General features: G+C 42.8%; 1 protein-coding gene across 1 annotated transcript; it reads left to right on the forward strand.

The window, feature by feature from the left end:
* The first annotated feature begins 1,748 nt into the window (after window positions 1-1,748).
* Window positions 1,749-23,525, forward strand: CRTAP (cartilage associated protein). The gene is made up of 7 exons (XM_062621409.1): window positions 1,749-2,387; window positions 6,155-6,304; window positions 6,918-7,089; window positions 9,136-9,264; window positions 10,869-11,014; window positions 13,798-13,881; window positions 22,798-23,525. Exons 1-7 carry the CDS (start codon window positions 1,926-1,928, stop codon window positions 22,855-22,857), a joined length of 1,203 nt encoding a protein of 400 aa, XP_062477393.1. The 5' UTR covers window positions 1,749-1,925; the 3' UTR covers window positions 22,858-23,525.
* Window positions 23,526-25,050: the final 1,525 nt, after the last annotated feature.

Raw genomic sequence — 25,050 nt, forward strand, 5'->3', positions numbered from 1 at the left:
AATGATAAAGCCCTCAAGACATCCAAACAGTTACTCAGTCTACAATCAGAAAATTACCTTTAACAGAGTTATCTCACTGATTTTTTCAGAAGTCACAACAACAGGACAGCCTGCGTTCCCTTCTCAGAGACTGTGGCTATTCCCAGTGCAGTGTTTCTTTGGGGAATGGGGCTGTAGTTTTTGTTTTGCATATAGGGCACATTTTTGTAGCTTTCTTATTATCCCGTGTGACTCTAAACAGGACACGTACCTCAAAGAACACCCACATCTTCCAAGAAGCAGTGTGACATGCTTCTGAGATCTTTCCCTGTTCCTCCTAAAAATGGTCCAACTGAAATTCTTCTACCTGTGGAAATTTGCTTTCTATAGCCAACAGAACAGTTAGGTTTTCAAGATAACATTTCTTCTCACAAGTGACTGTCTACCAGCTGTTAAATCTTGTAGAGGCAAGTTCCTGGCACTGTAACCACCCCTTTGTTCCTTAATCCACTCCAGAAGTGATTTGCATACCAATTTCAATTGCCTCCCCAGCAAATAACCAGTGACAAGGACATGGTGCAGAGAGAATCGACCTGACCACATTTACACAGATCTGAAGGACTTGGTGGAAAGCAGGTAGTCCTATAAAAAAAATCACTCCTGTAGGCCTCTATGCACAAATGCTGTTATGACTCCTGTAAAAGCACATCTAGGGAATCTTACTCAAATAAGCACAAAATAACCTTCTTGAGCTTTGTCCAGGATAGTGGAAAAACAATGGTTTAGACTGGCCAATATTCAGTGCTCTTTGTTATAAGCTGCAATACCTCCAGTTCTGGTTACACTACCTTGTCCATCAGCAAGGGAAAATAATGAACTTGTTTCTTGACCAGTTTCCTTGCAATACCAGGTGGCAGGCGTGCCCTAAGCATAGAGATTAGCTGTAATATCACACGTTCTGGAAAAGGAGTGCTGATAAACGGGACAGGGGGTCTGAATTTTGGTCAACAGTGAGATACATGCACAGATCTGCCCTCCTGCACCCTTCTGTAGGGGCTTCTACAAGGAAGCTTCTAGAAGCTTCTCACAGGAGGAGAGCCACTGACGAGGCTCCAGTGCAGGCAGTGTCGGCTGGCTCCATGACAGACCTGCCACCAAACAAGGCCGAGCCCATCAGTGTGCAGAACCGCAGCCCATGGGAGGGCCTCACATTGGAGAAGTTTGTCAAGAACACCTCCCCAGAAAAGCGGCAGGCTGATGAGAAGCAGCACCTGTGGCAGGCGAGCCCATGGAGGTTGACCCGTCACAAAATGGCGGGCCGGCCTGCTCCCGCCCTTGCCGCCACAGGATAGCACACGTTCCAGGCAGCTCATGCTGGCGGACGTGTGGCTCCTCAGGAGGAAACCTGCTCCCGACCCGCTGCCTCGCACCCCTGGATCCGCGCTGGAATATGCATTCCCCAGCCCACAGGCTCGCACCAGAGCTGCTCCCGCTGCCGACCGCGCCCCTGGCGCCACAGAAAGGAGGCGGGAGACGGCCCTGCGCCTCTTGCCACTCATGTGGCCGACTCCCAGCTCGGGTGCGAGGAGGCTTTCGAAGGAGGGCGACGGAATCCAAGGCAAGAAGGAGACGGAGAAAGAAACCCAGAGAGAAGGAGAAGCAGCAAGCGGGTAATGGGGGCGGTCCCCCACCGGTAATAACTAGGGCCAGCCCTGCTCAGCTTCCAAGGTGGGGCACCGTTAAGAGCGGCGCAGCTGCAATCTGCTCCCCGCCAGGAGGGGCGCCAGCGGCAGCCTTAAACCTCCCGCCTCAGTCGCGCTTCGCCCACCACAGGCTTCCCCGGCCGGGGTCGGGCCGGCTTCCCCGAGCCCTCCCCCGGCTCCTCCCCTGGTGCCGCGGCTCTCCCCTTCCTGCAGCGGAGACGTGGTGGCCGCCGGAGCGCAGTGATGTGGCTGTGGCTGGGGTTGTCGGCGCTGCTGGCGGCGGCGGGCGCGCAGTACGAGCGCTACAGCTTTCGCAGCTTCCCGCGGGACGAGCTCATGCCGCTCGAGTCTGCCTACCGCTACGGCCTGGACCAGTACAGCACCGAGAACTGGCCCGAGAGCGTCAATTACCTGGAGGTCAGCATGAGGCTCTACCGCCTGCTGCGCGACAGCGAGGCCTTCTGCCACCGCAACTGCAGCCACGCCGCCGGGCAGCCCCCCGCCGTTGCGGCCCACCCCGCCGCTGCCTCCGGGGGAGCTCTGGCCGAGCTGCGCCTCCTGTCCGGGGTGCTGCGGCGGGCGCAGTGTCTGAGGCGCTGCAAGCAGGGGCTGCCTGCATTCCGGCAGGCCCAGCCCGGCCGCGACCTCCTCGAGGACTTCCAGCGCCGAGAGCCCTACAAGTACCTGCAGTTCGCCTACTTCAAGGTGAGGCCCTGCCCTTCGTCCCTCCTCATCTTCTGTCTGCTGTGTCTCTGCTCTGCCTGCGCCTCCCCACAGTCTTGCCTGGTGCTCTACCACACTCCAGCCAAGCCAAGTAAGCCAAACTTGCCTGGCAGTGTTGCGGTGGAGCGAGGGGGACAGTGTGGACTGTCCCTGCACAGGCATATTGGATGTGGATACCTCACACACCCACCTGTGGCAAAGCTCCTGACCTATTGCCTGGCACTCCAAGTAGTTGCTCTGCTCATTCCCCATCACCTTCTCCACATCAGTTTACCTGCCAGTTGTCCACCCCACCTCCATTTCTGTCTGTGGTTGGGCCTCCCAGTCCCTGCCCTCCTGGGGCTCTGCACTTCTTTGTCTTCTAGGTATGTCTTCAAGCCTCTTCCTCCCATGTACTTCATGTAACCCACCGTGGGACCAGTGTTTGCGTTGTGTGCCCCCCTGCTCGCCCACGTGCTGCTATCCAGCTCACTCTTCACCAGTTTTTCCCCAACTCATCCAACCACATCCCCTAGATTAGCCCCTCCAGTTCTTCTCAGACCCTCACCCACTAAACCCTGCCTTCTCATCCTGTAGTTGGGTTTTTCTCTATGCCTGCCCCTCTTTCCATCTGCCTTATTTTGTTTGTAACCTGTGAACCCTTTTTCAGACCTTGCATGTCACTGCTCTGCTATTGCAAGCACTATTTGCTGCTTTCTGTCCCACAGAATGTCCATCTCCCTTACTTACTTCCTTCTGGTCCAGTTGTTTCAAGTGCAGCAGCTCCCAGCCTGTGACTCACAGATAACCAGGTGCGTGCAAACAGCAGTTTTGTTACAGCCACAGGAAGGAGTAAAGGGAAAACTGACTGCTGAAGTGTGACATTAATGCTAGCCCAGGAATGGTGTTTACTTTTTGCTCCAGGGTTAACCAAGGCTGGGGATATACACCTCTTTTAACAGGTTTCATCCCATTCTTCTAGCTACTTGTCACCCTCCTGTCCAGGATCTGAGTGACAATTCTGTCCCTTCTTCTCACCTTCCTCTTCTGCTCTCTAAATCAAGGTCTGTCCCTCATGCCATCCCCTTAGGTACTGCAATTACTTGCATTTCAAATAAAGGGGATTTCTGGGGAGGGAAGTAAACAAGCTGAATTTTGCTTAGATTGTTTTCTTTCAGGCAATCGCTCCCAACATATCCCAGTATACGTTATGTAGGGTTGTATGCTTGTGCATTGTTTTCGAGGTTGTTGCTTGAAAGCACTCATCAACACTCATCATCTGTGTCTTATTGGTAGGAGTGCTGTTTTCTCCTTATAATATTCGTTTTTTTTTCCAAATCACACAAACAGATGTAGGGAAATGTGCTCTCTCAAAATAGAAACAGTATCTGCATGCACAGTATCACACCAGTGTCATCCTGTGAGTTTAAAACCATCCCTAAGATCATGTGGAAGAGATTAACTTTATACATTAAGGCCTCTGCACAAGCAGAAGGTATCAAACAGGGGGCATTTCTCTTGAATAGCAGAGTGGGCAGGCAGACCTCCCATTCTCAAAGCCATATATGGATACCAAAATGACATCAGCACAGATGTTTCCATTTTTTGTCTGTGTTTAACCATTCATTCCCCTCTTGTGGCATGTACAAAGCTTGCAATTTATGGATCACAGCAAAAATCATTCCTACATCCTGTTTCTGGTACAGTTAAGTAACTGGTGGGTAGGAATGCAAGAGGCAAATGGGAGAAACCCCTCCCTCTCCCTTTAAACTGTTTTTCCATCCCATTTGCAGTAGGCTTGAGAGGTGCAGTGTGGTGGTTTTCCCCTTTAGTGTCAGTTGTTCTTGTTGTCTTTCTTACTAGGTTGCAGTTCAGGTCTGAGCCCTTGCCACTTGCTGGGGGAGTTCTTAGTGGGCCTTCTAGAGCTAAACTGCTATGTACAAGGGATTTTTTCCTTACTGGTGGTTTTCTCAAGAAAGGAATATCCCTTTCCCAACCCCCTAGCCCCCCAGCAGACTTCTATAGTATAGAAAGAAGGAAGAGGGAAATGCTTGATGTCATTTTTTAGAGTGACCATGTGTTTATTGAGGTATGTTCCAGAGTGAAACTTTGCCACGTCTTAGATCCTGGGAGTAGATGTTTGCATGCTGCTGCTTGCTCCTTTGGAGGGAGCTTTCTTGTAGCCACAGAGTTCAGTTAGGAATGTGTTTCTGCACAATTTTTCTTTTTTGTAGTGGTGAAAATTGAAACTGAGAGCGAATTGTGGGCTAAGCAAAACTGAGAGGCCTGTCAGCCTACTGACAAACAAGGTTAAAGCATAAAGCACAAATGAAACCTCCTGGTGTTTGACGAAAGTGCAGCTGAGATTTCCCATTGCATTTAGCGCTGTCTGGGATGACTGGAAGCACATAGTTTTGGGACAGCCAGGAAGGGCAGCTGGCAGAGCTCCAGTGCTGGGAGGGACACTCACAGCAGAACCTCAGTGAGAGCTCATGTTAGAGTTGAAGTCATTTCTTTCTGGTAGTTGTCTCTCAAGTTTCCTTCTGAAATGAAGGGGCACCTTTTATGGATGAAGACAGAAAAAAGCATGCACGTGTATGCTTGTGATTCTTGCTCATAGTTTTATACATACACTTCCAGAAGCTATTTTAGATGTGAGGTAGAACTCTGTATCACCTGCTTCTCAGTGCGCTGAATGGGTTGATGTGGATCTTGGCTTATAAGGGAAAAGGTTTTAACATTTCACAAATATTTAAGACTTTTACTTGCTCACTTTTTCCAAATATGTGCATATGTACTACATAGTTTATAAAAATGTGTATCTATATGTAAACTAAAAAATATAAATGCATGCACACAGAAGTACATACACATTTGGCACATGCAGTTGTAAGTAAGGAATGCATACTTCACAAAGTATTTTTAATGGGGTTTAAAAATGAGCACAGAAAATCACATTAGGACACAATTATTGAGCAAGTCCCTGCTGTTTGCACTAACTTTGTACCACCACCAGGAAGATAGATTATTGTAATATTGTCTTGCGTGCCACTAGGCAAATAAGCAACATAAACATGATATAAACATGGTAAGTGATGACTCCTACCCAGTATCCAGAGCTTAGCATCTGTAATTGCTGTGAGAGAAGTCCCACACAGGACAAACAACATAATCTTGTGCCTTGTCAGCTTCCCTGTCATCTTTTAGCCTATTGACAACATCCTGCAGCTCAGCTTCTGCTGCAGGACGACCCCCACAAGGGTGCACTGAGGCTCAGGAGACCAGTGGCAGCACCTACTACACCCTGAGCTCTGTGCTGCAGCCTCCCCTCTTATCAGTTCTGTCTGGGTGCCAATGCTAGCCACTGCTGGGGCAGCCAGAGCAGAGCTCCCAGACCAGGCCCTGGTCCTGAGGCGAGTGCTCACCATCCTGCTTGCCTGCCTGTGGGAGCTGCCACGCTATGTCCTGTTCGCTGCACTCCTGGTCACTCGCACTCCCTGGGCTGGGTTTTTACCCACTGATATGTTCATACAAATATATATGGTCACACAAAATGTTCATAGTGATGCAGCTAGGAGTAAAACTGAGAAAAATTACATCAGTTTTACTGTACTGTTGTATCTGCTGAGAGTGGTTTCAGTAGAAGTAAGTTTGGGAGTATAGAGGCTGCAGGAAAGTTCATTGACAAAAACTTGGAAACTTTGAACTGTTTTTTTTTTCCAATTGACCTTTCTTCCCCTGCCTTTCCTTCTCTCCCCATCCCTGTTTAGGCTAATAATCTTCCAAAAGCAATTGCAGCAGCTCACACATTTCTTCTGAAGCATCCAGATGATGAAATGATGCAAAGAAATATGGCCTACTATAAGAGCATACCTGATGCTGAGGAGCATATTAAAGACTTGGAGACAAAACCTTATGAGGTATGCTTTTTTACTCACAGTCTGGTCTTTTGGAACTGTTCAGTTACTTCTCTTACTGTGTGAGATTCAAGAATATTATTTGCTCACATATTCTTGGTTCCTACTCTCCTTTCCCTCTTCCTGTCTTCTCCATCATCTCTGTTCTGCCTGCTTGATGCAGTCAGTAATTCTCACCTCTCACACTTTTCACTGTTTCATAAATGAGTCGCAGTGATTCATAGATAGTGGCACACCTGGAGGTCACTACATGCAGGTCACGACTGGAGCTAAGCAGGTGCATAGTTACTCAAATGTGGTACAGTGGCAGAGCTTAAAATAAGCTGGACATTTGGTGTTAAATATTCAACTGAAAATGTCTGTCAAAACCTGTGCTTTAGATTCACACTCTTACTGCTGTCCAACAGGCTTTTATTTCGATCTGAAATAGAATTATGTACTCTGCTCTCTAGAAATACCTGGTAAAAGCCATTAACATTTATATCTGTTGTCCTCACATTAATTGGATAACGGCTTCTATAGTAATTCAGACATACAGACACATCCTGTATTTGAATTTACACACCGATTTCCACAGAACAGTTATTTCTGGTTCTCATTCCTGCCAATTTTCCAGAATCTTTTTGTCAGGGCTGTGAGAGCATACAACGGTGACAACTGGAGAACATCTATCTCGGACATGGAACTGGCTCTTCCTGATTTCTTCAAAGCCTATGATGACTGTACAGCAGCCTGTGAAGGCTCTCGAGAGATCAAGGATTTTAAAGACTTCTATCTTTCCATTGCAGGTGAGCAGTTAGGAAATAATAAGGGAAGATGTCCCAAAGGTGCACTTCAGTTTATCTGTAGGATTGACTACCAGAGTCCTGTTTCTCAGTTTGCAGCATGAAATGCACATGCTACACCATGCTCAGTTTGGGCCAACATGGGTTTATTAGATTCACTGAAAACTGCTTGAATTCTGGTTTGCTCTTTCCAGTAGGATAAAGGAGGGCTGTCAGCAAATCAGAACGGAGAGCTTTTACTTTAACATGTGGAAATTGAAGAGTGTGTCAGAATAACAGATGTGTAAGTAGTAAGAACTACTCCATCCAGGTAGCAACAGTTATCCAGATGGGTCTCTTAACCAACATTTCAATATCAGTTTGGCACCTTTGAGGCTCAGGGGTTAGCCTGCCTTCAAAATCTGCTATGTGTTTTGTGTGTCACTGGTCAGATGTATCTCCTTTCTCATAAACATGACAAATTTCTGTTGCCTGTTTTTCATCTTTCCTCCAGCAGAGTTTTGCTAGCAGTTAAGATTTCTTTAGTATGTAGATTAAAAAAATCAATTGCTTTGCAAAGGAAAAGAGATGCCACCTTTTTTGATTGCTGTCAAATTGACACATACTCATTTCCTATGTTCTTTTGTAGCAGAAGAAACAATTTCTTCAGTGCTCTGGGCTTAGTGTTGCTGGCAATGTTGTGTGGAAAATGCTGGCATGCTTTATCAACAGACTTAAAAACGTGAAAAATGCAACAGAATTTCTGCTTTGCCAGAAGGAAAACCAACCTAACATTGTCCTAAAGATGTGTTGCTGAGAAAAGATTTGTGAAATATGTAGATACATAGATGTGAAGTACAAGAGCAGCTCCAGTTTCTCAGTGTGGAACTGGTACCCATCAGTACAGCTGGCATGGAACAGCTATTGCTGGCTGTTCCTTAAGTCATGCTTTACTCTTTGGCTAAGCGGGCAGGTGCCTAGGACAGCAGATAAGGAGTGAAGGTCCAATCACAGGTGGTAAAGCATGAAACACAGGCCTTCTTTCCCAATGGTTCAGAGCCCTGACATCAGGATGACTCCAAAGCCAGAAGTGTCCATGCTTAGCTATGATTGGCACTTGCTGTCATCCTTCCTCTTCCTCCTTGGAAGGAAAGGACAATTCCCAGCAATAGTGGTGGGAAGGAAAAGTAGATGCTGCATGATGTCATCTTGGGTGTACGCATGCATTTCAAGTATTTTGTTCTTGACATAGGAAAACTCGCATTTACTTGCGCTGCCTGGGCAGAGCTGCCCTCTTGCTCCCGGGAGATGCATTCTGCCTTTGAGGCTTTTAATGCAGAAGTAGATGCAGCAAGAAAAGATAACCAGAAGTATTTGGTGCTTGCACTAGGTACATGTTTATCCCTGAGCAGTGAGTTCTGTTTGGAAGCCAGCTGTCCTCATTGCATGGGATCTCTTCACTGAGGGACTGGTGTTTCTAGCTTTATGTACTGGGTAGAATTGAATGCTACTCTGTTTTGAGATTCCACTGTTCTTGTAAAAGATGGGCCTGGTAATTTCATTTCAGTTAGCTTCAGCATTCTTTGTGTTAGGAATTGTCAGAAATGAAAACAGGGGAAGGGCCCTTTGCTGTTCTTTTGCTTTGGTCAGAGACTTGCCACATAACTTATCACCTGCCCAATGTGGCTGACAGGGAAACTAAGGCTTTAAAATACTTCTATTTTGTGGTGGTGCCTAATGTGATCTGTCCCGAAACTGCTCGAAATTCTTTGTTGGCAGCCACAGACTGCCTGTAGGTGTCAGTGTAACCTAACTGCTAGGGCTCTGGAATTACGGCTTTGAATCATTTCAAGTCCGGACCGCCCAGATTTTTACGGAAAAGCTAAGTACCAGTGCTTGAAACATACCTCAGATGGAGCTGTAGATGCTCAGTACTTCCGAGCAGCAGGATCCAGCTGCATAGAACCCAGGAGAGCATTATAAGGTGAAATGTTAATGGGTACCTAATGGGAGGGTTTGTAATGATTCACTGTGCTCTATTCACATCCTGTGTTATTTTCTTCCTTTCAGATCATTATATTGAAGTTCTTGCATGCAAAGTGCAGTGTGAGAGCAATCTGACACCCATTATTGGAGGCTTTGTTGTTGAGAAATTTGTGGCCACCATGTACCATTACTTACAGTTTGCTTATTATAAATGTAAGTAGTGATTTAATATGCTGAAATAACATTAGGATGATGTGGGGCAATTTCCATTCATAATCTTTTTCCTCTAGTTATAATGCTTTACAATATAAGTAGTAGCCTCCAGAATCTGCATTTTAAGCTGTTCTGGGACAGAAAGTCTGAGTTGCTTGGTGTCTTTTTCTCCCTGTATAACTGTAGTTAACAGACACAGGAGATAAACCTTATTTATAGAGCCCATGATCATAAAATTCTCCATGACAAAATAAATTGCTGAATGTAAGTCCCATAAGGATTTTGTGTGGGTCAGGTCCCTCTGTTTTAAGTTATGCATGGTTGTGACTGGTCTCCACTTGGGTGCTGGAAAAATGAGGTGGTTACAGAGTAAATGTGGTCTGATCCATCAGTACCATTTGTTCTTTATATGATGTGTGCTGCCAGCACAAGTTCTTTACACTTGTGTGTAAATTTATATGAGCTTTTTATCATTTTGTGTAAATGATAAATGCTCATATAAATTATAAATGTTCATAGTCTGTATTTTAGATGTTTAAATGATGCACCAATTCTTCTGCCTGTTTGAAGTAATTCAAGACATCTTAGGGTAAAGAGCACCAGCCACTTCCAGTGGAACATGTGCAGTGAAACAGACCCATTTCATACATCTGTGTACAAAAACCGCATGGTTTGTGCCAAAAAGCCATAGGGGTCAAGCTGTCAGGCCCACATGCTTTTTAAGCAGCTGAATGTATAGCTCTAGCAAATTTTTTCTTAGGCTTATAACTTACTCAGAGAAAAGAAAGATTGTGATTCAAGGCAACACGTTTAACATAACATACTTCATTCTATTCAATAAGTACTCAATTTTCAATTTACTATTCATCATTTCTTCCACAGAGAAACCTAGAGGGTATTTCATACCATTCAGTTTTCCCTAGTGGACTCTTATAGTCCCATTAAAATGAGGCTTATGGGGCTACATGGGTTTTGAGCGAAAGGGGACCACTTCACAGAAATTGTAGTGTTCTGGTGCTCAGTGATTACACACTTGATAGTTAAATAACTCGGTGAATTTTGCAGTTTCTTGAGGGGCTACTTGCACTGTAAATACACGTGTAGCACTTACAGCTACTGCTGCAGGCTCCAGCATCAAAGGGAAGACGGATTCAGCCATGTAGCATCAAGTCATTAATGACTTCTGCTTGTGTTGTTTGGCTGCACGTTTTACACATTGACTCTTCCCTCTTTGTCAATTCTTGTACAAAGAAGTGGGGTTATTTTTTTTGCTGGGGGGGTGGTGGTGGTGGTGTGGTTTTGTTTTGTAATAAATGCCCCAGTGTGTACTGGGATACCAGTATCTCACTGATACTGGAATATTTGGTTAGGATTTTCATAGGAAACCATTCAGGTAATTTTCTGAATCATGTTTCAGAAACCTGTTTCAGAACATGAAAATAGTGTATGCTTTCTGGGATGCAGTTTTGTTTTTTTTTTATATGCAGTTGGTGGGGAGATGGAAAATGGGTTCTGTTTCCATCTGAGTGTTTCAGAGCTTGGATAATAGTAGGAATTTGTTCATTTACCTTAGCTGAATTTTCATGTGTGTGCTTATTAATTAGCAAATGACATGAAGAATGCAGCTGCTTGTGCTGCTAGTTACCTTCTGTTTGACCAGAAAGATGAAGTAATGAAACAGAACATGGTCTACTATCAGTACCACAAAGACAAATGGGGACTTAAAGAGGAGGATTTTCAGCCCAGATCGGTAGGTGAATTAATTAATTTGCCTTCTAGACACATTCAGATGTTTTCTTGATGCTCAGTGGGTCAAAAGTTGGGAAAGTGGGGGTTATCTATTGGTTCTGGAGTTAAACACATGCTGTTTTATTAAAACTGCATAGAAGGTTGTACACAGAGATGTACTGTATGATGTAGACAGTAAGTGTCATTATAGTCTTTTGTGTTGGCATATATTACAGTAGGGTATAATATGCTGACAAGTAAATCCACAGTGGTACTTGTCTGACACATGTATATGTGTGTCTTTATCTACCTTGATGATTGAAGCAGCTGCTCCCCAAAACCTCCTGGTGTAAAGGTTGGCCCAGTAACATTTAGGCTTTTGGGAATCACTTCTTATTTGCCAACATGCCCACTTGCTTGTTATTTCAGGTTCTTTTGGCGTTGAAATGTGTCTGGATACAATAACCTCAGCTAAACTTGCTTTCTACTTACTTTAGAACATAGTTAAGTGGATGAGGATGGAAAAAGGTCCAGGACCATACTGCATCTAGTTATCTCAGCTGGAATACTTGCTGCAAAGAGTCCACAGTAAACATCAGGACATCCAGCAATGGTTGTTATCACTACATCCTTGCTTTATGCCTTTCTAGACTTGTATGTACCAACTTGTTGGATATGAGTGTGATTCTGACTTTATCTGATAAACCCCATATATTAAGATTCCATATAGTCCTAATTAAAACTACTATTCACTTTTTCTATATGGAATATATGTAACCAGATTTTATAAACTGAATTGGGATTATACATCAAGGAAAATATTTTCCATGGTTTAAGGAGCAGCATTTGAGTCACTGCACAATTATTTTCTTATTTCACAATAAGATATGTAGGATATCATCAAGTGAAATACAGTGCTCTAGCTTCATGGCTGGCAACTGAACAGTGCCATTTTTAAATCGGGGTGTATCTAGCCCAGCATAAATTCATTCTTTTCCTGTAATTTGCAACTGGACTGAAATTCTTAATCAGTCTTTCAGCAGGGAGAAGGGAAAAATGCAATATAATGATGTGATCTGGCTTTGCAAAATTGGTCTAAAAACGGGTTTCTATGGTATTCTTAAATTTCCATGCCCAAGGAGGTTTTACCGATAAAAACACTTTGCTGTGTTTCTGGACTACAGCAGCCTGGACTCTGACAATCAAACTGGATTTTCTCATTACTAGGATTTATGTCATACAACTGAATTAACTGCTTTGTGACACCCGAGTGACTCGTTAGACATCAGTGGCATGTGCTGACATAGTTGGTCATTAGCAGTACATGTTCTTTCTCTTACAGCATGACTTCTCTATGGAAGAGTCATTTAAGTTAACCTAGCTGAAGCAACAGCGAGCATCCTGCTGGGCAACATTCCAGTTGCCCTTCCCATGTTGTTTCTTCAGACACCTCAGTCACTGAGACCTGCACTGAGCCAGAGGCCCTTGATTCTTAATGCTGCCTTGAACTCAGTACACACGTGCAGTGCTTAGGTGACTGACTTTATCTGTAGCAGCACTGCAGAGCAGTTCACATATGCACCTTGTAAGTTGCACTGATTTCATACGCTCCTTCCTCTCAGGCCAGGAAACTGAAGTCAGAAATACCACTGCGTTTGAATTAAATGGGTTTTATTTGTGGACAGCTGTTATGTCCAACACACCTATCTGCACACTGGAAATCCAGGTCTGCCTTGCAGGGCCAGCTGAGACAGAAGAAAACAAAAATGCATCTGGTTCTTTCAGGCAGCAGCAGCAAGTCTGAGTTCAGAGCTGAAGGGGACCACTCCTTTGTCACTGCTTCTGGGGACAAAACTGTGCTTTATAGCTGTATTGGAGACAATGTTTGGTAGTGGTGGGAGTAAGAGGTAGCAAAGTATAAAACTGCAGACCAGACAAATTTGGCATACATGTACGGATAGGACAGAAGAAGGGCCTTACATGTTAACTCTGAATGTTTCATTGATAACTTCTCAGAAGCTGAGGACTACAGATAATTTTTAAATATAAAATGTTAAATGCACACAGCTGTATTTTCTTCTGCATTGATCCATGTAACTAAGAACAGAAGTTGCTTGCTATGCTAATCGCTTGTCATGAAAACCATAGTGACTCTGGTTTATTTTCACAGTGGTAATGGAGTGACAGCAGCATTTGGCTCTGACACTAAGCTTTAGATGCTCTTGTGAAAGAGGAAGTTTCCTGTTTTCCATCCCAAAAGAGTTAAAGGGGATGATCAAAGTAGATTACTGTTGGTATTCACAAATATGAGAGTAGGTGACTGAGCTAAACAGACAGGTTGGTGACCATACAGAATTTCCCTAGCCCAGACTGAGGCTGGGATCAGCCATTATCATGCAGAATAGTTTAGTGTCTCTCTTTCTCAGAACTGCCTGCTGCCATACGCCAGAGCACAGGGAGACAGAAGCTTTCTCACATCCAAAGCCTGCTGGAACGCAGGCACAGGCTGCTGCTCAGCTCTGGCAGTCTCATTCCTTATCCTCAGACTTGCCAATGCTTTGAAACGTGAGAAAGAGGAGAGTGCTTTGTTCTTCTGACACTGATGGAGCTTGTGCTTTGAAAGGTCCACACAAGACACTGGATACACTGCTTGCTGTTCTGCTGTTTCCTTTAACAAACATTATAACCCCCCTGGATCTACCTTCTACTAAGTCTGGGTCTGACTTTGCTGGGGTACCTTCAGGTGACATGTGATGACACTCCCCTGTCTTGCTACCCTAACGTGGAGATTCTGTTTTTTGATAGGAGGCTGTTCGATATCACAACATAACCACGCTCCAGTTGGAAATGTATGACTTTGCAAAGGAACATCTGATGGATGATGATGAGGTGAGTTTTCTAGAAAGGAAATCATGGTCAAAAACCAGCAATCACATTAAAGTGAAGATGATACATAAATGGAATCCAAGGATTTAGCTATTATGGAAAAATCTTCTTGTAACCATGACCATTTTAGCATGATTTTTTCTTTTGTAAATGGAATATAAGAAACAAACCAGAAGAACATCACATACAGTTTAAAAAAGTATGGCTGGTATTAATACGAAGGTAAATATAACACATTGAGCCCATGAAACAAAAATCCACCTTGCAAGCTATAACACAAGGGGGCAGAGAAGTAGTGTGTATATGTATATTTTTATATATATTATATATATATTTAAACCTAATGTTTTTCTGGTTTTGGGGGGTTATTTGGGTTTGGGTTTTTTTGGTTGTTTCTGTCTGAAATGTTGTTTAAATTAGATTTAAAGATCCTTATAGTTTTGTCCAGAAGTAACCACCTAAATCTTAAATCTTTGTCAAAAGGAAATCTTGACATCTGTTGGTTTTTGGTTGGTTTTTTTTCCTGCACAGTAACATTTTGCTCACCCAGTCTTGCTTCTTGAATGTTTGGAATTCCTGGGCAGATAACATAAAATTACTACTATTGCTATTATTACTATTGGTTTTGAGCAAGGAAAGTAGTTGAATTTTTGAGAGGGCATTTCTTTGTTGCCTACAGCTGAAATGAAAGTGTGGAGGCTTTGGATTGCCTTTTGTTTTGCTTTGTTTTCAGAATCGTTCATTTAAAGGTTTGAAAAGACTCTTCAAATGATGGAATAGTTCATTGTTGGCATTGGCGAAGAGCTGTGCTCAGTTTGGCATGGGGCTGGGTACTTGTAATGATCACAGCTGAGCTCTTTTTTAGTTAGAAAAGAGAAAGATGGTTTGTGTTAAAAAATGAAATTGCCTTTGCAATTTTCATGTTATCCAGCACATAGGGAGACATTACTTTTGTGCTATAAAATATTATAACATGTCTGTGCTGCCTTCAGTATGCTAGTGACCTGAAAACAAGTCTATACATAAAATTCCACTGCAAGGTTAGCAGACTTGAGGAAGACTTTCCATTGTGATAAAACTGTGAACGACAGTTTAATGAGCTTGTTATAAGGTTAAGCTGAGGACTAGTCTGTATGGATTTTCATCTGTGTGTGAAATACTTGAGCACTTTCTATATTCCCTTGTTGGTTAGTGCTTTGCCCATTATGTTGGGCATAAACTTAATTTGTAGTGCTTCTCTCATATCTGCTGCTTCAGAAGGCAGCGATGAGTAGTTGAGGAAGTGGAGAAGCAGTCTGTTGTGAGGGCTTTCCCCATATGTTGTTAGAAGGAGGGATAGAAACAATCTTGAGCCTCAAGTACTGTGTTGTATATAGAATATATACTGTTCTATATAAACAAGCAGTTATTTGCTGGCATTCATTCCTGTAGCCAGTTTCACTGGTGCAGTTATAAACGACATTGCAATCTGCAGGAGGGAAGTACAGTGGAAACCTCAATTAAACTTACGGGGACGTGACAAGGAAGTCGCATTACACTGGATTAATATTTGGGTTAAACAACCAAAATTATTGGGTCCGGTAGTGCCACAGATATCCCTACCCAACACTCTCATCATAATAGGAAAGTTACCGTTCTCCTCTCCCAGGGAAAAGCTTCTGTGCCCTCCCTTACTAGGGCTGAAGAACCTGGGAGGGGTGGAGGCTGTCCATGCCTCTGGCTTGGCTCTGCCTTTTGGTAGAGAACTCATAAATCCCTGGCTACTAGAACTTGTCTTTGGCTGCAGGAGCCTTCCAGGGAGTCCAGGCAGAGCAGGAATAGCACAAAGGTAAAAGCACTACCTTCCAGTTTCTGCTGTATGGGCAGGAGCTGGTAGCAGAAGTGGAATTTCTTGTTAATATTTCTCCTGGCACAGATAGAAAAGCTTATTCCATCGGAATGCTGAAAACTGAAAAACCCAGATAAGGTGTTACAGTAAAAGCTTTATTAAAAGTTGTTAAGGATGAAGGCAATCTCTCTTTTTAGTACACTGTTTATTTAAACCATGTGCATCTTGGGCCGTAGGCCATACCTTTTGTGTGTCCCTGTGGTCCATGTTTGCTGTCTGTGAAGTTGCTTGTGGGCCAACAAGCCCCTAAAATAATCTGCAGAAGAAAATCATTCTCTTTCCTTGAGTGAAGCAAAAGGATTCATGTGGCAAAAGGGTCTCTTCCTATGTGAATATGTCATCATCCCCAAGTGGAGAATCTCACTTTGTTCAGACTTCTCAGTGCTCCCATATCATCCATGTGGCTTTTTAAATCCAATTAGCAAAGTGAGTGAGAACATGTGGCTTCTTCCAGTAATACATGGCAGTAATTGCAAAGGCTGGAACATGCAGTAATGATTTTTGCATATGTCACTACAAGAAATACTGTCCTGTTCATGTTACTTTATTAATGTTTTTCCACAAGGAAATGAAAAACTCCAGTTCAAACATTTAACACAGCAGAGGTGACAGAGAACATTAGTGCCAACTAGCTACAAATTACTTTTTCTTAAGAGTAATTATTATTAAATATCCTTACAGTTTTCCACTGTGAAGTTGAAAGAACATTACACGGAGTTGTCATCTTAGTTGGCCATGGCTTGTTAAGCTTTTGGATTCCTGTTCAGATGTGTAATTCATAAAGGCTCTAATAGATACAACTCCTGGTATTGCACAGATTTAAATAGCAAACGGAAATGCTGTTAAGAGCCAGATACTCAGCTAGTGTAGATATAACTTCAGCGCTGCACTAATTGTATGAGACATGTTTCTGGCCCATAAAATCAGTGTTCTTGAGGATTTTTTTCTTATTTTATTTTCAGGGATAGCTACTTAGCTGTTCTAAATTGCACAAGAACCACAAGTATTTGGCTGAGATGAGCCTACAATGTGATTTTTGATTTATTTTTTTTTCTTTCAGTACTTGATCACTAGGTGAAAAACTGTTGGCAGCTTTGACCCACTTTATTTGCCATCTTGTTCTTTTTATTTGTATATGATGTGTGTGTCCATTTGTACAGTAGCTGAAATTCAGATTCTCCATTCTTGAGTGTGATGCGAAGGAAAGTAAGTGTTGAACTAATGTGACTGCTGCAAGAAGAACATGTGGAATAACATCAAAGCATGAGGGCCCAGTAGGCTACTTACAGCAAATAATGGTCTGAAGTCAACCTATTTTTCTGCTCAGAAATCACTAACACCATGTTTTCAGCTTTATTAGCTCACTTATTTGCATACATTCAGATGATCTATACAAGTGTGCTTGTAATGGCAAGTTGTAACTGCAGACATGTAAACCCTGCCTTGCCTGCAATCTCAGACCAGCACAACTACAATAGCACTGCTACGCTGAGAAGAGCTGGTGGCAGCCATTTCAGAGAGGGTTGGCAGCTAAGTGGCATTGTTACAGTCCTTGTTCAACATAAGATTCTTTAGAGAAAGAAGGTGGGGTTTTTTGTCATCATTTGCTAGTGGAGATACTTGCTGCCGACGTGGCTGGCCCTGCAGAACCTTCCTGTTTTCCCCTCTTGCTTCTTTACCATTGGATATGTATCCTGGTCAAAGATGTTCCTTCTTCCATTTAAACCATCTTCTATGGGAAGCTGGTTCCGTGGTTGGGCTTAAATGGCAGGATGTCCCTAAGTTGTGACATTAGGAGGAATTTTTACCTGCCCAGTTGTAAGTAAGCTTCTGCATGCAGCATAAAGCAGGCAAGAGAGAGTAAGTGGAGTTCAGAAACAAAGCCACTAGAAGGCTTCTGTTTTCAGTGCAGTGGGAGCAGTGTTGAAGTTGCTTTGAAATTGGGCTGACTCATGTTTTATAGGCATTATAAAAACGTTAAGAGGAAAGCATTTTTATTGGATTACTATAAAACACTATTGTAATAACTGCAGTGTGCTGCAGTCTCTCATAGTGTATGGGAAGAGAACAGTTACATGTTCAGAGTGTATCAATAAAAACAAAATGGAAAAATATTTGAGAAAGCAGTTAACATGCATGTAAAGAGCAAATAAGCTCTTTTAATATTGAAGAAAACCCCCATCTAAATGCATGTGGCAGTGGGGCACTGTGGACTAGGTATCTGAAAAATAAACAGGTTAAGGGCCAAATAATTTCTCTGCACAAAGAATTGAGGGATTTTTTTCCCCCTTTGCTAGAATGCAAGGAATGTCCAGCCTGGTCTGTACTGCTCTTGAAAGATCTGGGAAGTGTTTGAGGTGATTACAGTGAGCTCTCATGTTTTAACTGAAGGTTAGATCAAGGAACTTTTTCTTGGTCGAAGACTGAATAAACCTTTCAGGCTGAGCCATCCATTGACACATGCCTTACTGTTATCCCAAAATAATGTGTGGCCCCAAAATATCACTGGCCAGAGGACTGGGAGGTGTGCACTTCGTAAGCTCTATCAGGCCTGTGGAGCACATATCCTCCACAGGTGTCCACATCAAACCTTTGTCTTCCCTCTTGCAAGATGGTTACTCCTCCTTGACCAAAATCTGCTGGTTTTCATAACCTAACTCTTTGTCACTTCTTCCATGAGTTACTCAAATTAGTCCCTGGGGCAGTTACAGGACAATTACTCATCAGTTACTGGGCAGCCCTGACCTCTCCTCATACATGTTACCCCTGCAACCCTTTCCCCTACCACTATCTTTTCACCCATGGCCCAGTACATAAGGGAATCAAATCTGTTACTCTCACTGTTGAACAAGTTCCCAGTGACTAAGATCTTCCAGCTGTATCAAGATTTCAGTTTTTGCTGTGAAGGACAGCTAGGGGATATTTTGTGGGATAAATGTTCTCCTTCTAGATCATAAGGAAACAAAGATCCAGCCAATTCTCCTTGCTCTGTTTGTTGTCTCCCAAGGTACAGTTTGTTGAATGAGTTAGGATAAAGGCTGCTTCTTACTCATCCACTGATAATCACACATGGAGGCATGTCCATAGTGATACTTTTCTATAGAGCTTAATTAATTCTAGAACACTATTGTTTTAATATTTTCTGCTCCTTCCCTAAAGATCAGTACCCACTGCGGTGCATACAGAGGCCCTATTAGAAAGGCCATCAACAGTTCTGCGTAGACTGTATAGGTTATTTCTAGAAAGCTGTATTTTTTTCCCCATAAGTTTTCCAGTTCCCCCTGAGAAAGGACAAGGACCCATGAATGATTGATGTTTTCTATGTAGAAGGCGGTGCTTAGTCTTTGCAACTAACAGCAAAGCATCTGATCTGTCAGTACAGCTGCTATTGCTTGCAACAGGACTGAAATGCTGCTGTCAAAAGAAGAGTTGGTGCTGGACTGTCAGTCTCAAGTGGGCTGTAACTGAGCCGTGTACTGGTAGCTTTTCCTCTTTGCTGTTTATTTTAATAGCATGGTTAGGAGTCTCCAAAGTACAGATGTTTCTTCTAAAAGGTTGTGTTTTGTGTGTGTGCATGCAGCATCTAACATTGCATAAGGAAGGGCTGGCAACAATCCCTGGCCCACTGTGTACCATGATCTTAGACACTCAGTTTGCAGTAGTAAGTGAGGACTTCTGCATTTGTCATCTTTTTATCACCTACTTTTTCAAGTGCTGTAGCTTCACTTAATACACCAGCTTCACTGATAACCAGTATCAGTAGCCTGGATTAGCTTATTTCAGAACTGTGTCTTAAAATCATGTTTTATTATGACACACCTACTCACATACCCTCTGGAAAACCTTCTGGAATGATTTACTGTGCTACAAAACTTGTTCTTTCTGTCTGTGCTCTGTTCAGCTGTTAATCTAAGCCAGGGCTGCTCAGTTTGCATATCTGGCAGATAATTAGAGGCCCCAGATGATCATATCAGCTTCTCTGGTTCTTCCTACCACTCACACCAGTCTGGGAGCATTCCCCTTCTGCTGTTCGATATCATGCCTCTCACATTTCAGGCTATACCTGTCCTATCTTTTCCCATACATCCTTGCTGCATCACTCCCACTTCCCATTCACTGTCCTTGGACTGAGAGAGGGAAGAAGAGGTGAGTAGCACAGAGAAGGGAGGTCATGGGGTGCTGGCAGAGCTGCTGTACCTGTAGCATGTACCCAGCTTCCAGTGCAAACCAGGAGGTGAAGGCTGCAGACCGAGAGCCAGCTTGCTGATGAGGACGTGCTTCACTGCAGCTGACCAGGCAGCCCCCACGTCACACAGTTGTTGGTTGCCTAACAACCAAGGCAGGTACTGGTCTGGTGGCAAACCCTTCTCTTCCCCCAGCTTAGTTGGACTTCACACACTGATTTACTAGCTACTGGCCAGACAGTTACATCATGCTTTGGGCCATATATTGCTCAACTCTGATTTACATCAGCACTGTGTCTGAGCTGTGTATTTACGTAACCTGCATTACTGGTGGGTGGCTGTTGTCCTGTGTGGTAGCTGCAGCAGCTGCATGTAAAATTTTCTTTCCTACTGCATGTGAAGTTTGATGTCCTTCCTGTTAAGATAGGTAGGAGCCAAATAGTGTTCCAGATAACAGGAGGAACTCTGTCACACAGAATGGTTAAATCATATCAGAGCATTATTTCGGGCTCCAGATCCGCAGGCCAGCATGAAGTTTATTAGATATCAGTGGGCAGGAGGCTCTTTCCCTGGAGTGAACACCTTGCTGAACTCAGTCTTGCAGAATGCCTGATGCGGTGTCAAGTGAGCGCTAATGGGGCAAGGGCAGTTGGTCAATTTGGTCATAGCTGCTAGTGAGACAATGTGATCAGCTCTTCTGATGTAGCATTAGCACCTTTCATTAGGCTGCCAGCCACAGTGTGGACAGTTTGCAAATGTTTTACATTCTGACTGTGAATGCACAGGCAAAGGTATTTTAACTGCAGGTTTTGCTTGTCTTTAATCTGGAGTTTTTCCCTTCTCAAATATACCCAGCATCCAGGCAATTACTCAGTTGCATTAGTGTATTTTCTGTATGTATATTGTTTGGGCAGCTATGTTAATATTTGTGCCATATTTCAGCCTCTCTTACTCCCTAGTACTTCTCATTAGACCACAGCAGCTTCTGACATCCTTTCCCTTAGAGATCAATTTTGGGCTCTAGAGATTTCAAGATTTCAGTCAATTTTTAAATATCCTTTTCCAAAGGTACACTATTGAAATCCTGATTGTCTCCCTTATTCTGGGTCATCTAGTCGGATGTTTGTGCCTTTCACCCTGCCTTTCAGGCTATTTTTTAAGGAGTATCTTTGCAGGTAGAATGAGGGCAAAAATCCCTTTTATTGTCTGTTATTCTTTCATTAAACTGTGATCCTGAGGTGTAAAGTAATTAGTCTGAACTAGATCTAGAACTCCTGCAGTACACACCTGTATTCCCAGTCTCCTAACTCTCTTCAGAGTTAATGGGACCTGCCTGTCTGTAGTCCTTCAAGAGGCATGCAAATGCTTGTGCCCAGTTTTAAGAGCTGTGCTGTAAAACTTGACCAGAAGTCCCCTGTGCCTCTGTTTTTGTATCTTCCAACTGCTTGTGTAGTGACTGTTGGACCTAGTGGTTATTTTCTTCATGTCCATTTGTGAAGTGGTTTTGAGTTCTTTCCGCTGTTGGGCTCCTTGGGCAATCAAAATACTTCAAACAAAGGAAAATGTGCACAAATGTCAAATTCCTGTTTTCCAATTGCCAGATTTCCTGCAACCAGTAGGACAAGTAGGGAATATGAAAGTGCTGGCATTTTTTCCCCATGGTTTTTATTGAATCGGATACTTAGATGTTTTGAACAAATCGAAAGCAAAAAGAAATTGCCATCCTTCAGGACTCGCTATAACCACTTCATAAGTTGCAAAAACTCGGCAGCCTTTTGAGTGGAGCTGTGAAGCAGGGCACAAGAGCAGCAGTTATTTCAGGCAGCTTTCCTCCCACTTTTACTTTTGCTTGCTTGGTTCTCGTTATTTCTCTCCGTGCTAATCATGCTTCTGAAAAATGTGATGTTAATGTTTTTAATCGCCATGACCATGATACTTTTGCTGTATTAAAAATAGACAATTCTCTATTTCCTCATATTATTTTTACTGACAAGGGGTTTAATGCCCTTTCCTTACCAGAATAGAAAGAAAACTGTAAAATTTTGGGTTCAAACTACATGTCTGGAAGGTGCTGTCTTCCTAAGGAATACCTTTCAAGGCAAAAACGTGCTGTAGCAGTTACTGTAGCTCAGTTGACAGAGCAGTAAATTCCAGCCGGTGGGGCTGTATCATCCCGAAGTGCTCAGGCTTGACTGTAGTCATTTGATTATGGTATAGGACATAGAACTACATTAGGAGTAGTTTAAAGTCAGATTGTTGTGTCGCTACCCTGTATTACCAGAGTGGAGCTAGTAAATACAACATTTTTCTGGTCTGAATCTATATCCAACGTACTTGTTTCCAGTGTGGAAGATATTCTGGTGTCTCTGGTTCTTTACATTTTTGTTTCAGGACATAAATGGTTAGAGCAGACAGATGCAAAGTCAGAGTTACAGTTCTACAAAACACTTTGGCTTTGAATTTTGAAGCTTTCTAAAATCCTTTCATCTTTTATGGTATTTTAACGATTTCCTAATTTAACAGGTGCTTTAAACATTTCTTCTTCTACTTTCTGAGTTTGAGAATTTCATTGTCTGTTTAAATACCTGAAAAAGTGCAAGAGGATTTATTGTGAGTGTAACATTTCCTTCTTTTAAGGTCTGTATGTCACTGCAGTTACTTGTGCTACACCTCTGTGGGCCATTTATCTGCATTTTACAGGCTTGTTGTGCTGGCTGCTGTATGAAGTGTGTTAAAAAATACTTAGATGCATTATTACAGTTTATGCTTTGGTTAAAATAGTTAAAGGTTTTCACTGATTTTGCAGCACATGGTTAACTTGTTCCTGTTAAATTTTATCCTTTCTAGGGTGAAGTTGTGGAATTCCTTGATGAGCTGCTAGAAGTAGAGGAAAAGAAGGAATCCTGATGAGTGAAATCACTATGAAGTATTTTATGAAAGTGAAGATTCACCATTGCTCCTTACTATTGTTTTTGGTCACCTGTAGTTCCAGCTAGATATACCTCAAAGCTGCTCCTTTAGGCCCCGCCTTATGTCACAAGATCCACTCCTGAAAGATCCACTTCCATGCTGCCCTGACTCTTCTGTGAGCGTGGCTTTTCACTGTGCATTTACAGAACTGGTGCATATGGGTTTTCCCCCTGAGCTTTCTTCCCATCACACAAACACAACAGAACTGACTGTATTTTCTGGGATAACACTAAGGTGCCTTATTTCAGTGATGTTCTACTGAGTTGTAACAGCACAGCTAAATTCCAAAGAACTTCTGGCAGGTTATGATCCAGGGAAGACATAACAGTTCCTCTTGACTTTCTGAGCTATGCATTGTATTATTTATGTATGTCTTTTTCTATGATGAAGAGTAAAGGGATACTGAATCCCAGTGCACCTGAGAGACATTGAGATACATTTAAATAGCTGAAATAAGTTAACAAAGCACAACCAGTGATCTTGTAAGAATTGCTTAAAGAATTCTGTATGCAGTGTTGCTCTTTTTTAAGAACTAAATTAAATTCCGTGATGTGAAACTGAGGTCACTTAGAACTGAATAATAAAGAATTCCTTTTTCCTATGAATTCTTACTCTCTGTTGAAACAACTTGTGGCTCCTGTGTGAGGTGGGTCCAATCTTGTGTAAAATAATGGTGATCGATGTATTTAGCATTCTTTTCCATAGAAAACAGTTTGCTTTTTTTTGTTTTTCAGCCTGGTGGGACTGTCTGCGCAGTTCTCATCCAAAAGTAAGTACAGGTGGAGACTGAGGCAATTTGAAGTGGAATACTTAAACATTTGCATGTGAATTCCTGACATTTTTATTACTTATATGGTGGAGCCTAATACAGAAGTACTTTGAAGGCCCCAGAAATACTGTATTAGAGATGAGTAGTGAATTGGTACACAAGAATACTGAAGAGCAGAAATCCCACTGACATAAGAGGAGGATCCAGGATTTCATCACTTGCTTTCCCCTTTCTTTTTTAAGGATCAAGTCCTGCAAGTGGTTTCATCCTGCTTACATCAAAGGGAAACAAGAGTATTCAGTGCTCCGACTGAATCTTAATTCAGCAGAGTGGAAGTGAGTTGCAAAACCAAAACCTGCTTTAGGCAGTTAAAGAGGCAAAACAGGATCTCCACAACCTTGCTGAGTTGTTGCTGCTGTAACTTATGTAAGTTGTGGAGGTATAGTGTCTACACTGTTGAGTATCTGCAGAGCATAAGGGGAATCTACAGTATTGGGTTTAGGTGTCTTCCAGCCCATGACAGCAATGAATCATTTTAATATGCTAGAAGTTGTGTATGAAAGATGTTTGGAAAACCAGATTGGTTTTTAGCTTCTTTAATATAAATCCCAGTTAGCATGCTGATGTGAATGGGCAGGCTGTTTTATTCTCAGGCTGAAAATCTATCAAGAGCCTTTTAACTTTAGGAGATTTACCCAGCTCCACTTGTGGTAACAAAACCAGAATCTGGCTTGCTCTGTGCCTTAATACAGAGCGAGTATTGGATTTCCTGGAGCTTTTTGTTCCACATAATATTAGCACTCCATTTATTGTAATCTTATATAAGAATTTAACTTTGCTTTTCAAACTTAACAAGCAGTTGATCATAAACCATCACATCCCCATGCAATACATGTATTATAATACCCAGCTGGGGTAGCTTCTCCAGTTTGTCCCTAGTTTTCTGCTGTTGGAGGTGTGTTTGTGCTCAAGGGAGAGGTTACTGCTCTGGAAGACTCTTACCATCCTGCTTTCCAACCTGCATAGGACAACTCCAGATTTTCCCCTCAGAAACCCAACTGTTAATGTTAAGGTCATATGCCCAAATAATTTCATCTTTAATACTCTTAATTTCTGAATCTAGAAATCCTGCCACTAAAGGGCATGGAGCTGGTTGGAGGTGGATGTATCTGTCTACACTGCCTTTATTTTACAACGTTTTCCATTTACTTTTTTCTTATCACCATTTACCAAGCTGACTTAGGAGCTCTGCCAAGCACTGACCATTGTCTGTTTCTGTGGTGTCTCAGCTCTTGTGTGTTGTCTGTAGGTACTGCAATGCAAAACCTTAAAGGCTCCTAAGAGAGGTGCCTGTAATGCAA

Source organism: Pezoporus occidentalis, unplaced genomic scaffold, assembly GCF_034315485.1.
Source record: "Pezoporus occidentalis ecotype Australia unplaced genomic scaffold, CSIRO_AGI_Poc_V1 ctg107, whole genome shotgun sequence".
Classification (NCBI taxonomy): domain Eukaryota; kingdom Metazoa; phylum Chordata; class Aves; order Psittaciformes; family Psittacidae; genus Pezoporus; species Pezoporus occidentalis.

Coding starts and splice junctions, on each gene's coding strand:
- CRTAP (XM_062621409.1), top strand. CDS start 1,926: ATGTGGCTGTGGCTGGGGTTGTCGGCGCTGCTGGCGGCGGCGGGCGCG. Junction 2,388..6,154: donor TGCAGTTCGCCTACTTCAAG/GTGAGGCCCTGC, acceptor ATCCCTGTTTAG/GCTAATAATCTTCCAAAAGC. Junction 11,015..13,797: donor AGGATTTTCAGCCCAGATCG/GTAGGTGAATTA, acceptor GTTTTTTGATAG/GAGGCTGTTCGATATCACAA.